The sequence below is a fragment of the Schistocerca gregaria genome, chromosome 2, assembly GCF_023897955.1.
Source record: "Schistocerca gregaria isolate iqSchGreg1 chromosome 2, iqSchGreg1.2, whole genome shotgun sequence".
Lineage (NCBI taxonomy): Eukaryota > Metazoa > Arthropoda > Insecta > Orthoptera > Acrididae > Schistocerca > Schistocerca gregaria.
The window spans coordinates 688,547,717-688,563,371 of record NC_064921.1 but is presented as its reverse complement, the minus strand read 5'-3'; the positions used below and the strand labels follow the sequence as shown (position 1 = coordinate 688,563,371).

At 45.4% G+C, this 15,655-nt stretch overlaps 1 protein-coding gene across 2 annotated transcripts in view; it reads left to right on the top strand.

Moving 5' to 3' along the window:
* Window positions 1-15,655, top strand: part of LOC126334769 (nuclear pore complex protein Nup214) — a 146,958-nt gene that overhangs the window by 106,758 nt on the left and 24,545 nt on the right. Inside the window, exon 16 of one of the 2 annotated variants that reach the window (XM_049997349.1) lies at window positions 190-312. The exons of the other annotated variant lie outside the window; for it this stretch is intronic. Coding sequence (XP_049853306.1) covers window positions 190-312 — 123 coding nt within the window. The remainder of the gene's footprint in view (window positions 1-189; window positions 313-15,655) is intronic. 2 annotated transcript variants of the gene reach the window in all.

The window sequence follows — 15,655 nt, the reverse complement described above, 5'->3', positions numbered from 1 at the left end:
ATATTCAAAAGACTGAGCAATGAAAGGAACTGTGTGACATTCAAACAGCTCTTTGTTTCGAAAGCATTTGGTGGAGACTGCAAATGATGATAATTCTAATCATAATTTCAGCAGATATTCCTAATTTAATAGCTTGAAAACCAGAGGATTATACTCACTGATCCTTCTGTTATTATTTTTTATTGTCAGGTTCACTGTTTGGTGGAGCCAGTACAACTACTACTCAGTCTGGTGGTACATTCAGTGCTGCTGCAGGCCAAGGAGTTGGGCAAACAGGATTTGGCTCAGCCCCTGCATTTCAGAATAAGCCAGGTAAAGCTGGTTGTGATGTACTCTAAAGTAGTTCTGAGTAACAGCCATCTTTGAGAGGGTTCTAGATGGTAGCAGAGTCTTTCAGCCTTTCCATTGCGACTTTGTGAGAGATTCCACCCCCCCCCCCCCCTCTCTCTCTCTCTCTCTCTCTCTCTCTCTCTCTCTCTCTCTCTCTCTCTCTCTCTCATAGCTCATTTATACAGGGTGTTACAAAAAGGTACGGCCAAACTTTCAGAAAACATTCCTCACACACAAATAAAGAAAAGACGTTATGTGGACATGTGTCCGGAAACGCTTAATTTCCATGTTGAGCTCATTTTAGTTTCGTCCACCTACGCTCAATGGAGCACGATATCATGATTTCATACGAGATACACTACCTGTGCTGCTAGAACTTGCGCCTTTACAAATAAGACACAACATGTGGTTCATGCACGATGGAGCTCGTGCACATTTCAGTCAAAGTGTTCATACGCTTCTCAACAACAGATCTGGTGACCGATGGACTGGTAGAGGCGGACCAATTCCATGGCCTCCACGTTCTCCTGATCTCAACCCTCTTGACTTTCATTTATGGGGGCATTTGAAAGCTCTTGTCTACACAACTCCGGTACCAAATGTAGAGACTCTTCGTGCTTGTATTGTGGATGGCTGTGATACAATACGCCGTTCTCCAGGGCTGCATCAGCGCATCAGGGATTCCATGCGACGGAGGGTGGATGCATGTATCCTCGCTAACGGAGGACTTTTGAACATTTCCTGTAACAAAGTGTTAGAAGTCACGCTGGTACGTTCTGTTGCTGTGTGTTTCCATTCCATGATTAATGTGATTTGAAGAGAAGTAATGAAATGAGCTCTAACATGGAAAGTAAGCGTTTTCAGACACATAACCACATAACATATTTTCTTTTTTTTTGTGTGAGGAATGTTTCCTGAAAATTTGGCAATACCTTTTTGTAACACCCTGTATACAGATGATATTGTCTCTCAATTTAATTTTAGATTTTTGTAGCGTAAGAATATTTTGAATGTTCCTCTAGTATTCAGCCATGTGGTGTTGTCCAGAAGGTGCAAAATTGTGATAACCTGACTTCTTGCCATATTCAGTTGTTGCTGATGACTCTCCCCATTGGGCATTGAATTTATGTCCCACATCTCCCCCCCCCCCCCCCCCCCCTTGTGCCCCTCTTCCCTCCTGTGGCCTCAAATCAGCTACCTCCAGGTGTGGCCTGGTATAGTGGTGGGAAAAGCTACCCCCTGGGGCATGATCCAGTGTCCTCAGTCCCACTGCCACCATTGACTGACAGTTTTCTGCCAGTGGAGCGACAATACGTCTTCAGTCTTGTCAGTTGCCGTGATAGGAGCAGATTTTCACGCAGACTGCCGCCGTGCTTTGATCATGCTGAGGCCTGGGTCCCAGGCCTCACTTAATTATTACTTTGTTGTATAGCTAGATCTCTACAACCTCTTTTAAAAGACTGTTGCCATAATTCTGGTGCCATCACAATTCATGACATTCCTGTTGGAGCTTAAGTTCTCTGCTACAGCAGAATTTGTAAGCCGTTTGTTGTCTTTATGCTGTTTATGCTCCGTGCATCTGTCCTGTACTGTCTGGATAGTCTGGCCTACATACATTTTCCAACACTGGCAGGGGATGCGATAAACTTGCAATTTCCAGAATCCTAGGTCATCCTGGACTGACCCCAACAAGGCTTTTACCTTGGCTGGTGGGCGGAACACATCTTGATGTTATTGTTCCAGAGTATTCTTCTGATTTTTGTCGATATGTTTCTGGTGTATTGGATGATTGCTATCTGACAGCCTCAACAAGTTGTGGTATCAGCTTATTTGTTCTTATAGCATGTTGTGGTTGCTGTAAATGTTTGTGAAGATTGTAGTCTTTAGGCGTTTCTATTTGGCAGCCAGACTGTCTTAGTCTAAGGTTTCACATGTTCTGTGCACTACTGTGTCTCGGACACTGTCTCATTGTGAAGGAGCATGACAGCTGGAGGTATACAAGCACAATCCCGTATACACCAGTTTACGGTAGACGCTGTTTATTGTTTTGGTGCAGCGAATTCAGGTGTTTGCAAGCAGTCTTGCAGATGATTTAAAAAAACACAAGGGGTTATAGACTGCCGACTCTAGGGTTTCATCTTCAAATGCCTCCGTCGATACAGGGTGTCCATAATTAAAGTTCCAGTTTCAAAGTGCTGTAGAAAGAGTATCACCACTCAGAATGAAATCAGATGTGAACAGCATCATATTGACACAGTAAGTGTGTTAACATAAATAATGAAGGCTACAAGTGACAGATGAATCACAATGTGGCAGCTATGGTTTGAGTTGCTATACCATCTGTATTGTTCATTGAACATGACTGCATGTTAGTTAGGGAAGCTCATCCACCATGGCAAGGTCATACCACATTGGGTGGGAAAAGTGGGTTTTTAATTGCCCTGAGTCCAAAAACCACATGAAAAGCAAAAGGATGTAAGTTTTTAATTGTTCTAGGACCAAAAACCGCACAAAAAGCAAGATGACATCAGTTTCTCTTTGTCGTTAGACTGGTGCAAGACATGTTCATTATATTGCCCACTGTTTTCTACCAAAAGCTGAAATTGAGAAACCACATGTTCCATAAAGACTGGAGTGTCTTAGGGCACATTCAAAATGTGTTACAAAATGCGTGCTTTCAGTTCAGCCACATTCGTAATTTGAGCACAGAACACAATATCTTTCAGAAACCTCACAACCAGAAGTCAACGTGGATGAAGATCAGGTGATCTAGATGACCAAGGCCGTAGGGAGATGATGCCTGATAATTCTGTCATTTCCAAAATGCCACTGCAGCAGATGCTTCAATGGCTTTCAGGCTGTGCAAAGTGCAGAAAGTCCCATCTTGCGTAAAAGTTATTCTGCTCACACATCCATGCTGTTGAAGGGTTGGAATGATTTTAATTCACAAAAGACTCTCATAGCATTTACTAGTGATGTACAGGTAACAGGACCTGCAGGACTTGTCTCCTTGGAAAAATATGCCGTAAGATAAATGATGCCGTAAACCCACACCTCACAGTCACCATAAGGAAATAAAGTGGTACTGGTTGATGTGTGTTTGTGCAGATTTTCTGTTGCCCATATTCTGCAATCTGTGTATTGACATGTCTTTGGAGATGAAAATGGGCTTTATCTGTCCACAGAATACTCCATGGGCTTTGTCTAGTTCGGCGTGAGAAAAAAATTCCAGAGCAAATGTTTATCTTGCTGGCGAGTCAGTAGGAAGCAACTTCCAACATCTGTGATTTTGTATGGATAACAGTGCATGATTTTTTGTTGGATGTTATGCACCATGCTTGCAGGTATGTCCAACATCAGGGCAATTTTTCATGCACTACACGTTTGCACACCACCACTTCACCCCTCCTGCAGTGCTGTGGCCACATCGTTGACAAATGTCAGATCAACTGCTTTACTCCATCGGCCACGTTTCATTTCAAAAGAACCTGTCATTTTGAATTTTGTTATCATTTTCTCCAGACACGCAGCAGACATTGGAGCAGTGCCTTTTTTCATACCCTCAAATGTCCAGAACATCTGCAGAGCTACTTAATCAGCAGTGTGTGATCCTTCATGAAGACAGTCACATTGGGTGTCTCGGATTCAAACTGAGGAACAGCTGTGTGCCCCACATCTGTCAGTTTGCGTGTTCTGACACTTATAACAGCACCACCTGTTGAGCAATATTATTATTGTTGTTATTATTTTTTATTTTTTTGTTCCGTGGCGTTTAAGACATGCACTTGGTGGGTGAACTTCCCCAGATGGGGCCTCCTGGCCAACAATGCCAAATGCTAGTTTACATTTTTTTTCCTATGCACCAAAATGTGCTGTTCAAATTTGACTTCATTCTGAGAAGTGGCTCTCTTTCTACAGTGTTTTGAAACTGAAACTGGAAGTTTAATTGTGGCCACTACTGGTGATAGTGGGGAGTCCATTGCCACTCTGTCTGTTTGTTAATAGAAATTTTGGTTGAACAGAAAGCAAGCTGACATTAGCATGAGCTTGAATAGTTTCAGTAGCACTGGCCGAAACTTTTTTCACACAAATCCTAGGTAGTCTATTAAGGGTGACCTTGTAAAAAAGAGAGACACTACATTGAAGCTCATAATGAGGTCTTCTTCACTCAGTCAGAAGCTCCAGAGCTGCTGAATGACATGTGCTGAAAGCTTTGTCGGGGTCAGTCAAGATTGACCTAGGACTCCAGAATTCAGGAATCTACAACATACCCTACCAGTGCAGGAAAATATATGCAGTCTAAACTATCTGTGTGGAACAGAAGAGATTCACAGAGCATAAATGCCACACATACAATGAACAGCCAACCAAGGTCGCTGTAACCGGGCAATGCGTCTTCCATAGACATGTTGTGATTTACAATGGCACAAACTTGTTACACTAATCGAACAAACATCTTTTGTGGTATTGTATACTTACTGGATGGTATGTCTCCCCTGATCTGGGATTCTGGGTGACTTGTCCGAACTATTCGACCTCGAATTTTCTAAATTTCACAGAAGTGAAAGTGGGGAAAGATACTTTATGTAGTGCATAATCTAACCACATTGTGCCATGACTTTCTGCACCTACTACTAATAATAGGTGCAGAAAGTCATGTCACAAGGTCGCTAGATTTATGTTTGCACCCTAAATTCAGTGTGTTAGCCAATCCATTGTGGCGAGGCAGGGAGGGTCATCACGTATCCTCATGGTTGTAGTCCCCTGCCAATGCGGGGATTGCATTGCTCATTCCTGAGCTGCAACCTTTCCATTTATGCTGAGGAGTGAATGCCCCTCCAACCTGGGGTACTGGGACTATGGGAAACAGCTCCAATGCCAGGTAGATTTTGCCGTGGTTGGCTGACACCCATGGGGAGAGCCTCCGAGGAGTGAGTGGCATCAGGGTGGATGATACACAACTTGAAGTTCTCTTGCAAGATTTAACCCTTACTTTTGTAAATTTCACAGAAGTTCAAGCCATTTAGGAAAGGATATCTTATGTGTGGCATGATCTATCCCACCATGCACAAAGACCTTCTGCACCTATTATCAGACTGGATTATGTTTGTACCCAAAATCCAGCACAGTTGCCAGTCTGTTGACACGGGGATGGCGATTTTAGTATATGCTCACAGTTGTAGCCCCCTACCAATACAGTGATCACAATGTTGATGCCTGAGAAGTAACCCCCCTTTCCTGTGTATGCCGAGAAGAAGTTGCCTTCCCAACCTGTGGACTGGAACTTCATGCATTAACTCATATGCCAGGTCGCCATTGCCAAGGCAGGATGGCACCCATGGGGAGAGCCTCTTGTGGCGTGGCATCAGGTGGATGATCCACAGTGAAATAGCTCTAACTCACCCATACCAGTGGCCATGCCAACACAGCCATCACAGCAGAAAGAAAGCAAGGTTTTAATACAGAGGATTGTGACTCCATATCATTTGCATCTTTGGCCATGCTGTGGGATGAGAATCAGGGTAGGAGAAATGGAGGTGGACAGTTCATCCCTTTCTTGATGTGCTCCAGAACAGAGGGAAAATCTTTTGCAACAATGAAGCCATTGCTTTTCATTGAACATGCTGAGGATTGGTTTGGAAAAGTGGTGCAATAGAGAAGATGAGAAATGGATCTTTGTTGACTGAAACATTAAATGCTTCACAATCACAGGCACTTAAAGTCTGCAACAAGTTTGGGGGTGTAGCAGTTACCATCTCTCCTCATAACAAAGTCAACAGAATTCAAGATATCATCTTCCATCGAGATCTGATACAGCAAACAGATGAAGAATTCAGTGGTCACGTAGAGTGGTGTGGAGTCCATTTCGTTCATCACATCCAGAGATATCCTAAGAATAACAGGGTGGACAGTGTAGCTTCCATCCTAGTCTTTGGTGGAAATCTTTTACCTTAGAAAGTTAAGGTAATTGTGTGACGTATTTTCCTCACCTTATGAGTTGATTTAGGTCCCAAAGGTTTGAACATGTGCCCTCTTAGGGAACTAATGAGGCTACTTGTGGGGTGTGTGCCAGGACAAAGCATGAGGGGAGTTCTTTTGAATAACCCCCCATGTGTGTTAACTCACCAGAGTGCCATCTCCCGCATTCAGTGACAGTTTTCAAGGAGGAGAAGAAAATCCAGAAACACAGAATGCTTTACCACCTGCTTATCAGAATGCTAAAAAAATCTGGAACAACTCCACTTGATCGATCTGATGTCTAAGTTTGCAAGCATTGTATCAAAATCCACACCTAGTGGGATGCCAGATTCTCAAATGGCAATTACTGACCCTAGCTGCAAGCCAGTACCTGTTTTTCAATTGAGGGGAGGGGACAACAGCTCCCTTGACCTCTAATCCCACAGCATCAGTGCTGACCACCCATTGGTGCAACTGGAGATGCCTCATACTCCTCTGGCATCATCAGGAAAGAGAACACCAGTAAGATGCCCCCACCCAGAACAAAACAGACGTGCAGTTTACCACCAACCAGTTGCTGATAGAGCTGTAGGCTGTGGGTCACAGAAGAGAATGGTCCTCTTATGTTCCAGAAGTCACGACCTGAAAATCCTTGCAGAAACTGAAACCCCACAGGGACAAGAAGGATAAATCGAAAGTTAAACTGAATTCTGCTGTTGTGGTCAGTCTGGCCCCCATTCTGCCAGTCAGTCCCATGAATACCAATAAAGACTCTCACATTCAGGTGGAACATGACTCAGAATCAACATAATTCTTACTCATATTTCCTGTTCACTGCTTTCTCAGCCACTAATCTGACATTCCTATGGTGGAGCTGTATGCCTACCATCACCACCTGGCCAGTTTCCACCAGTTAATGGCTACTTAATCTGCAGTTAGTGTGGCACTTCAGGAAACAAGATGCTCAGAAATCCAACACTCTGCTATTAAAAACAACAGATTCTACAGTAAAAATTGCATTAACACCAAGAGGTTGCCTGGAGGGGTCTACACTTTCAGTGAGCAGGTGCCACTAACCACTGTATTAGAACCTGTGGCTGCTTATGTTTGCCTGTCAGGTAGGGTAACAGTCTGTAATATCTATCTATCTATCTATCTATCTACCTGCCTGCCTGACTGATCTGTACCATATCACAAGCTGTTGGAATTAGTGGAACAGCTGCCTCCATCTTTCCTTCTACTTGGAAGACTTAAATGCCCACAGTCCTCTGTGGGGAAGTGAAAGCATACCTAGCAGGCCTAAATAATGGAATAGTTAATTTCAAAACTAAGAGTCTACCTACTTAACACTGGAGCTGTAACAAATTTCAGTGTGGCCAATGGAACTTACTGTCTGCAGCCAAACATCTCACCATTGATCCAAAGGTCTATCCATGACGACCTCTGCAATGATGACCACTTTCCTATCGCTCTCTCTTTCTCAAATGACCAACGGAAGCAGACGCTTAGATACCTTAATTCTTCAGGCCCTTGTCGCAATAAACCAGTGCTATGGTGACCTGGCTATCAGTGTGTGTCAAAGGACACACCACTGACACCAGTTCCACACTTCTGTGGAACATTTAATAGCATTCAAGGGACTTCAAGCGAAGACACAATTTTTAACAGAAAAGAATGAGGAGTGGTGTTGGGAACAATATGTATCACCTATGAGAGTCCACACCCCATTGTCTCAAATATGGACTACACTGTGCCACATAGGCAACCACTCACCATCCACTAAAGTTCCGGGCATCTCCTTCAGTTGTGATGTCTGTACTAATCGTGCAGTCATTGCTGAACGTTTTGTAGTACACTTCGCCAAAGTGTCCGCATCCTAACTTCCTGATTTGGAAGTGCCTAGCAGAGCTGAACTACTTACCCTTCTGTGCACAAGGCCTGGAATCTTACAATGTTCCATTTAGTGAATGGGAGTTCCAAGACACAGCTGCTAGGCTCAGTAAAATCCATAATCAAATGCATAAACACATTCCTTGGTTTTTCAATTGCATTTGGCAGGAATCGCAGGCATCCCTAGTGCCTGTCTGTTGTGATCTTCGATCAGCAGAATGTGTGCAATGCAACTTGGTACCATCACTTCTGTCTTCTCTGCATGAGTGTGTCTTCTGGGGCTGTTGACCCAATTATTACCCAGAATTTTGTATCCCCCAGGCCGTTTTGGGTCCAGATAGATCCAGCCCTCGATGACCGATATGTACAGGAAACTGAGATCCCTCAAGGATTGGTTTTGAGTGTAACACTCTTCGACATCACTGTCAGTGGCATCATGAGTGGAGTGGAACCCACTGTCATTGTATGTGGATGACCTTTACCTGTATTACAGCTTCACATCATTGTGCACTGCAGAGCACCAGTTTCTGGGGGGCATACTGTAAATACATAACTGGGCCCTGAATTATGAATTTCAATTTTCTTCCGTGTAAACTCGTGTTATGAACTTTTGTAGACTTAGGACTGCGCACCCACACCCAGAACTTTACCTCGGTAACCAGTTAATTGAAGCTGTTGAAACTTTCAGATTCTGAGATCTTTTATTTGGCAGCAAGTAAACATGGTTACCAGGGGCATAGACCACATGATTTTTCTGCAATTCACAATGCTGTGATTTCATCCTGGCTGGACTATGGATATATTACTTACAGGTTGGCAGCAACATCAGTACTGAGCTTGTTAGACTGCTGTCCATTGTAGTAGTGTGCAGTTCGTGACTGGATCTTTCCGCATGAGTCCTGTAGACCGCCTGTTGATGGAAGCCGGTACTCCAACACTGAGGGCCAGATGCCAGCAACTCTTCACGAGCTATGCAGTCACACTCTGTCATATGCCTACCCATCTGTGTTACTGGACCCCATTTCACAATCAGCAGTTCAGACTGTTTACGAACCATCCAAAAGTGGGTAGACCAGTTGGGATACAATTGGAAGTTCTATGCGAAGACCTCCTACTGCCCCCTCTTGTCTGTGTTAATAGAGTTCCCTCCCAGCACCCCATGTAGTATGCACACAGTCCTCTGATTTGAGTGGAACTTTTTTGTGGCCCTAAGAAAAATGCTGATCCTCTGATCCTACCATTCGCAGTGTTAACCGAACTATCAGTTTAATAAGTCACAGCTGCAAAATACTAACACGAATTCTTTACAGACGAATGGAAAAACTGGTAGAAGCGGACCTTGCGGAAGATCAGTTTGGATTCTGCAGAAATGTTGGAACACATGAGGCAATACTAACCTTACGACTTATCTTGGAAGCTAGATTAAGAAAAGGCAAACCTACGTTTCTAGCATTTGTAGACTTAGAGAAAGCTTTTGACAATGTTGACTGGAATACTCTATTTCAAATTCTAAAGGTGGCAGGGGTAAAATATAGGGAGCGTAAGGCTATTTACAATTTGTACAGAAACCAGATGGCAGTTATAAGAGTTGACGGATATGAAAGGGAAGCAGTGGTTGGGAAGGGAGTGAGGCAGGGTTGTAGCCTCTCCCTGATGTTATTCAATCTGTATATTGAACAAGCAGTAAAGGAAACAAAAGAAAAATTTGGAGTAGGTATTAAAATTCACAGAGAAGAAATAAAAACTTTGAGGTTCGCCGATGACATTGTAATTCTGTCAGAGACAGCAAAGGACTTGGAAGAGCAGTTGAATGGAATGGACAGTGTCTTAAAAAGAGGATATAAGATGAACATCAACAAAAGCAAAACGAGGATAATGGAATGTAGTAGTTATCTCGGGTGATGCTGAGGGAATTAGATTAGGAAATGAGACACTTAAAGTAGTAAAGGAGTTTTGCTATTTAGGGAGTAAAATAACTGATGATGGTCGAAGTAGAGAGGATACAAACTGTAGACTGGCAATGGTAAGGAAAGCGTTTCTGAAGAAGAGAAATTTGTTAACACCGAGTATAGATTTAAATGTCAGGAAGTCATTTCTGAAACTATTTGTATGGAGTGTAGCCATGTATGGAAGTGAAACATGGACAACTACTAGTTTGGACAAGAAGAGAATAGAAGCTTTCGAAATGTGGTGCTACAGAAGAATGCTGAAGATTAGATGGGTAGATCACATAACTAGTGAGGAGGTATTGAATAGAATTGGGGAGAAAAGGAGTTTGTGGCACAACTTGATGAAAAGAAGGGACTGGTTGGTAGGACATGCGAGCCAACTGCGGAAGGGCATGTTACATGGTGCATCGTGCGCCGAGACCTATCGCATCCTTCGTTGACGTGGATCTGCACTTCTGCTTATTCTCCAGCTGTTGGGCTAGTGGATGAGGTCACCCTCCTGTATGCCTATTTTTCCATCAACTGTGCAGTATTGTTTTCTACACTGATGATTACCCTGTTTGTTGTAGCCCCTGACCACACAGGGATCACTCTACTGATGCCTGCACTGTTAACTCCCCACGTATGCCAAGGAGTAGATGCCCGTCACTCTGGGGCAGCAGGGCTCCTGGCAATGGCCATCCTGCTAGGAGGCTTTTGCTGCAGCTGGATGGTGCCTACTGGGAGGGCTCCTGGTCAGAGCGGGTGGCATCAGAGCGGATGACACGCCATTAAGCATAGGACATCATCTCTTGCTGGTGGTCAAACACCAGCAGTCTCTAAGCACGTTCATGAGCTCAATTCAACGCACAGAAGTACGACCCCAAATCGTTCCCCTCCATGGCCACACCATGGGAGGAACGTCAGGCTAAGGATGGCAGCGGCTCGTATTCACTGTGGTACTTTGTATGTTCAAGAGCTGACAGGGAATCTTTCATGACGATGAAGCCTCTCCCCCCCCCCCCCCCCCCCCCCTCCCTGAGAAGGTCAAGTTGATGGTCTACCACTGTGATGTAAAGTCCTATACCCCTCCCCCAATGCGGTGCTTTAAATGCTGGAAGTTCCGCCATGTGTCTTCTCGCTGAACTTCCAGCATCACATGTCAAGATTGCGGACTCCAATCACTTCCCAATACTCCATGTGCCCTGCCTCCCATCTGTGTCAACTGCGGAGAGCACCATTTGCCTTGCTCACCGGACTGCAGGATTCTCCAGAAAGAAAGGAAAATCATGGAGTACAAGACCCTGGACCAACTGGCCTACACTGAGGCTAAGAGGAAATTTGAATGCCTACATCCTGTACATATGACATCATCTTACGCTGCCACTTCAACAGTTCTAGCCCAATCAGCTCCGCCAACCTAAGTCGCCTCTCAGAGCTGGAAGACTTCACCTGCCCCCTTGATGGTAGAGGGCACTTCCCTCCCTGTTGCTCCTGCACCACCTACTTCGGGAGCAACCCCCCCCCCCCCCCCCTCCCTCCCAACCGTTGGGGATATCAGTCCCCACTTCAGTGCCACAGAAGCGAAAGTCTTCTTTAGCTCCTCTCTTTAGGAAGGGATCCCTTAGATCACAATCCTTCTCAGATTTCTGCTAGTGGGAAAGACAACACCCGCCAGTGGCTGAAGAGCCCAAAAGCAGCTGGTCGTAGGGCTTCACGCTCATCTTCAGTCCTAGAGACTGAATCAGTGAAGTCCTCCCAACCAGGGATACCCAAGGAGCAACGAGAGAAATCGAAAAAGAGCATCCCCAAGACCAAGGGAATTGTGGTGGCACCCTACACGCTCTGCGTCTGCGGATCAGGTGGAGATTCTGGTGTCTGCTGAGGGCCTAGATCTCGCTGGACCCTCAGACACAATGGATATAGACTGCTCAGGCAATAAGTAGGTAGCAACAGGTGACACTGAGGCATAAACTGCCTCCTTGAATGTTCTATGCCTTCCCAGTCTCACGATGACATCATCCCTCAGTGGAATCGCAGTAGTTTTTTCCACTGCCTGGCTGAGCTACAGCAACTGTTATGCTTTACACCTGCTTTCTGCATTGCCCTCCAGGAAACCTGGTTCTTGGCAATGCAGACCCTTGCCTTCCGCAGCTATAAGGGATATTACAGGAACTGTAGCGACTATAATCGAGTGTCAGGTGGAGTTTGCGTTTATGTCCTAAGCTTGGTCTGTAGTGAAAGTGTGCCCCCTTCAAACCCTTCTTGAAGCTGTGGCTGTCAGAATGACGACGGCACAGGAAATAACTGTCTGCAATGTATATCTTTCTCCAGATGGTGCAGTACCCCTGAATGTATTAGCTGCACTGATTGATCAAATCCCTAAACCTTTCCTAATTTTGGGAGATTTTAACGCCCATAACCCCTTGTGGGGCGGCACCATGCTTACTGGCCGAGGCAGTGAGGTTGAAACTTTACTGTCTCAGTTCGACCTGTGCCTCTTAAATATTGGGGCTGCCACACATTTCAGTGTGGCTCATGGTAGTTATTCAGCCATTGATTTATCAGTTTGCATCCCAGGACTTCTCCTATCTATCCACTAGAGAGCACATGATGACCTATGTGGTAGTGACCACATCCCTATCTTCCTGTCACTGCCCTGGCGTCAGGCCCGCAGATGACAGATGGTCTTTAAACAAGGTGAACTGAGAAACTTTCACTTCTGCTGTAATCGTTGAATCTCCCCTAAAAGGGAACATCGATGTGATGGTTGAGCAGCAGAAAACACAGTACCTTGCTCTTTAGGGTGCCCCCAGTGACAGGCAGTCCCTTGGTGGTCGCTGGAAGTCGCTGAAGCAATTAAGAGCCTCGGCGAACCCTACAGCAGCATAAGCACATCATAGCCTTTAGACTGTTCTGTGCCCGCATTTGCCAATTTATCTAATTACAGAAGCAGGAGTGTTGGGAGACATATGTCTTGACTATTGAGTGCCGTACGTTACCGTCCCTAGTCTGGGTAAGGATCAAACGTGTTTTCGGGTACCAGACCCCAACAGGTGTTCCCAGTGTTAACCTAAATGGCGTGTTATCTACCGACACAGTTGCGATTGCCGAGCACTTTGCTGAGCACTATGCTTGTGCCTGTGCATCGGAGGATTACCCCTCCCCGCAGCCTTTTGCACTTTCAAACTGTGGCTGGAAGGGAAAGTCCTATCATTCACTACAGACCACAGTGAACCCTAAAATGCCCCATTTACAGAGTGGGAGATCCTCAGTGCACATTTCCCCGGCACTGCTCCTGGGCTGGATCGGATCCACAGTCAGATGATTAAACATCTCTCATCTGATTACAAGTGACATCTTGTCATCTTCAACCGAATCTGGTGTGATGGCATCTTTCCATCACAATGGCAGGAGAGCAACATAATTCTGCTGCTCAAACCCAGTAAAAACCTGCTAGATGTGGATAGCTATCAGCCCATCAGCCTCACCAATGTTTGTAAGCTACTGGAACTATGGCGTGTTGGTGGTCCTGGAGTCACATGACTTCCATCAGGGCCGCTCTACCACTGATAATCTTGTGTCCTTCGAGTCTGCCATCCGAACAGGCTTTTCCAGATGCCAACACCTGGTTGCTGTCTATTTTTTTTTGATTCATGAAAAGCGTATATGACAACCTGGCGACATCGTATCCTTGCCACATTATACGAGTGGGGTCTCCGAGGCCCGCTCCCGATTTTTATCCAAAATTTCCTGTCGCTTCGTACTTTCCATTTCCAAGTTGGTGCCTCCCATAGTTCCTTCCACATCCAGGAGAATGGGGTCCCACAGAGCTCTGAATTGAGTGTATCCCTGTTTTAGTGGCCATTAATGGTCTAACAGCAGCTGAAGGGCTGCCTTTCTCACCTTCTTTGTATGCAGACGTCTTCTGTATTTCGTACTGCTCCACAAGTATTGGATTGCTGAGTGATGCCTACAAGAAATCATCCACAAGGTGCAGTCATAGGCTCTAGCCCACAGTTTCCAGTTTTCAGCTACAAAATCATGTGTTATGCACTTCTGATGGCGTTGGACCATTCATCCGGAAACAGAACTATACCTTAATGATGATCCACTCACTGTACTGGAGAGATATCAATTCTTAGGACTGGTTTCTGTCACCCGATTGACTTGGCTTCCTTATCTTTGTTAGCTTAAGTGTAAGAGCTGGCAGCACCTGAACACCCTCTGCTGCCTGAGTAACACCAGCTGGGATGCAGATCGCTCTATGCTGCTGCAGCTCTACAGAGCTTTTGTTCAATCTCACCTTGACTATGGGAATCTGGTTTTTGGTTTGTCAGCACCCTCAGTGTTGCCTTTACTCGACCAGTGCACCACTGTGGTGTTCGCCTAGCAACAGGGTCTTTTAGGACGAGATCCGGTGACCAGCACCCTTGTGGAGGACGGAGTCCTTCCATTGCAGGTTAGGCATACACAACTGCTGGCCAGTTACATTGCACACTTACGTAATTCTCCTGTGCATTCGAATTACTTTTCGCACCCACGGTGGTTCATCTCCCGCACAGGTGGCCCAGGTCAGGGCTTCCAATTGCAGTCCGTGTCGGATCACTTCTTTCCAAACTGGAGTCCTTGCCTTTACCAGCTGTACGTGAGGTCCATTCACGTACACCTCCATGAGGTATGCCTATGCCGTGGCTTCGCCTGGACCTTTCGCATGACCCTAAGGACTCGGTTAACACCGCGGCACTCCGCTGCCACCTCCTCCTCAGTTCTTTACATGTACCAAGGCCACACCAACGGCTCAATGGCTGATGATCACGTCGGCTTCGCGTATGTCCATGGAGGACATATTGAACAGCATTCCTTGCTCGATGGCTGCAGTGTTTTCACTGCCGAGCTTGTGGCTATATCGTGTGCTCTTGAGCTCATCCGTTCATGCCCTGGGGAGCCGTTTCTTCTCTGTACTGACTTTCTGAGCAGCCTACAAGCTATCGACCAATGCTACCCTCCTCATCCTTTGGTAGTGACCGTCCAGGAGTCCACTTATGCCCTGGAACGGTCCAGTCATTTAGTGGTGTTTGTCTGGACCCCAGGTCATGTCAGAATCCCAAGCAACAAACTTGCCGACAGGACACGTGGAAACCACTTATTTATATCGGCTTCTCTGCAACTGACCTGCGTTCAGTACGAGGTGTTTATAAATGAATATCAGGGTTTTAATGCTTTATAATATGTATTAGATTAAACTTACAGTTAGAAATGATATGTCAAATGAAAGAGCAACTCAAACAGTTTTACCAAGAACCTTATTAATGTTCAATGTGAGCACAATTTGTCACACAACATTCTTCAAGTCTATAGCCAAGTTCTTCCCAAACGTTGATAAGTGTGTCCTCAGTGATTGTAGCAACAGCAGCTTCAATGCGGTTTCTTAATTCAGGGAGTTCTGGTGGTAGCGGAGGCATGTACATATGATCCTTGATGAAGCCCCAAAGAAAAAAATTGCACGGCGTTAGGTCCGGTGAATGTGGAGGCCATGCAAAGCAAGC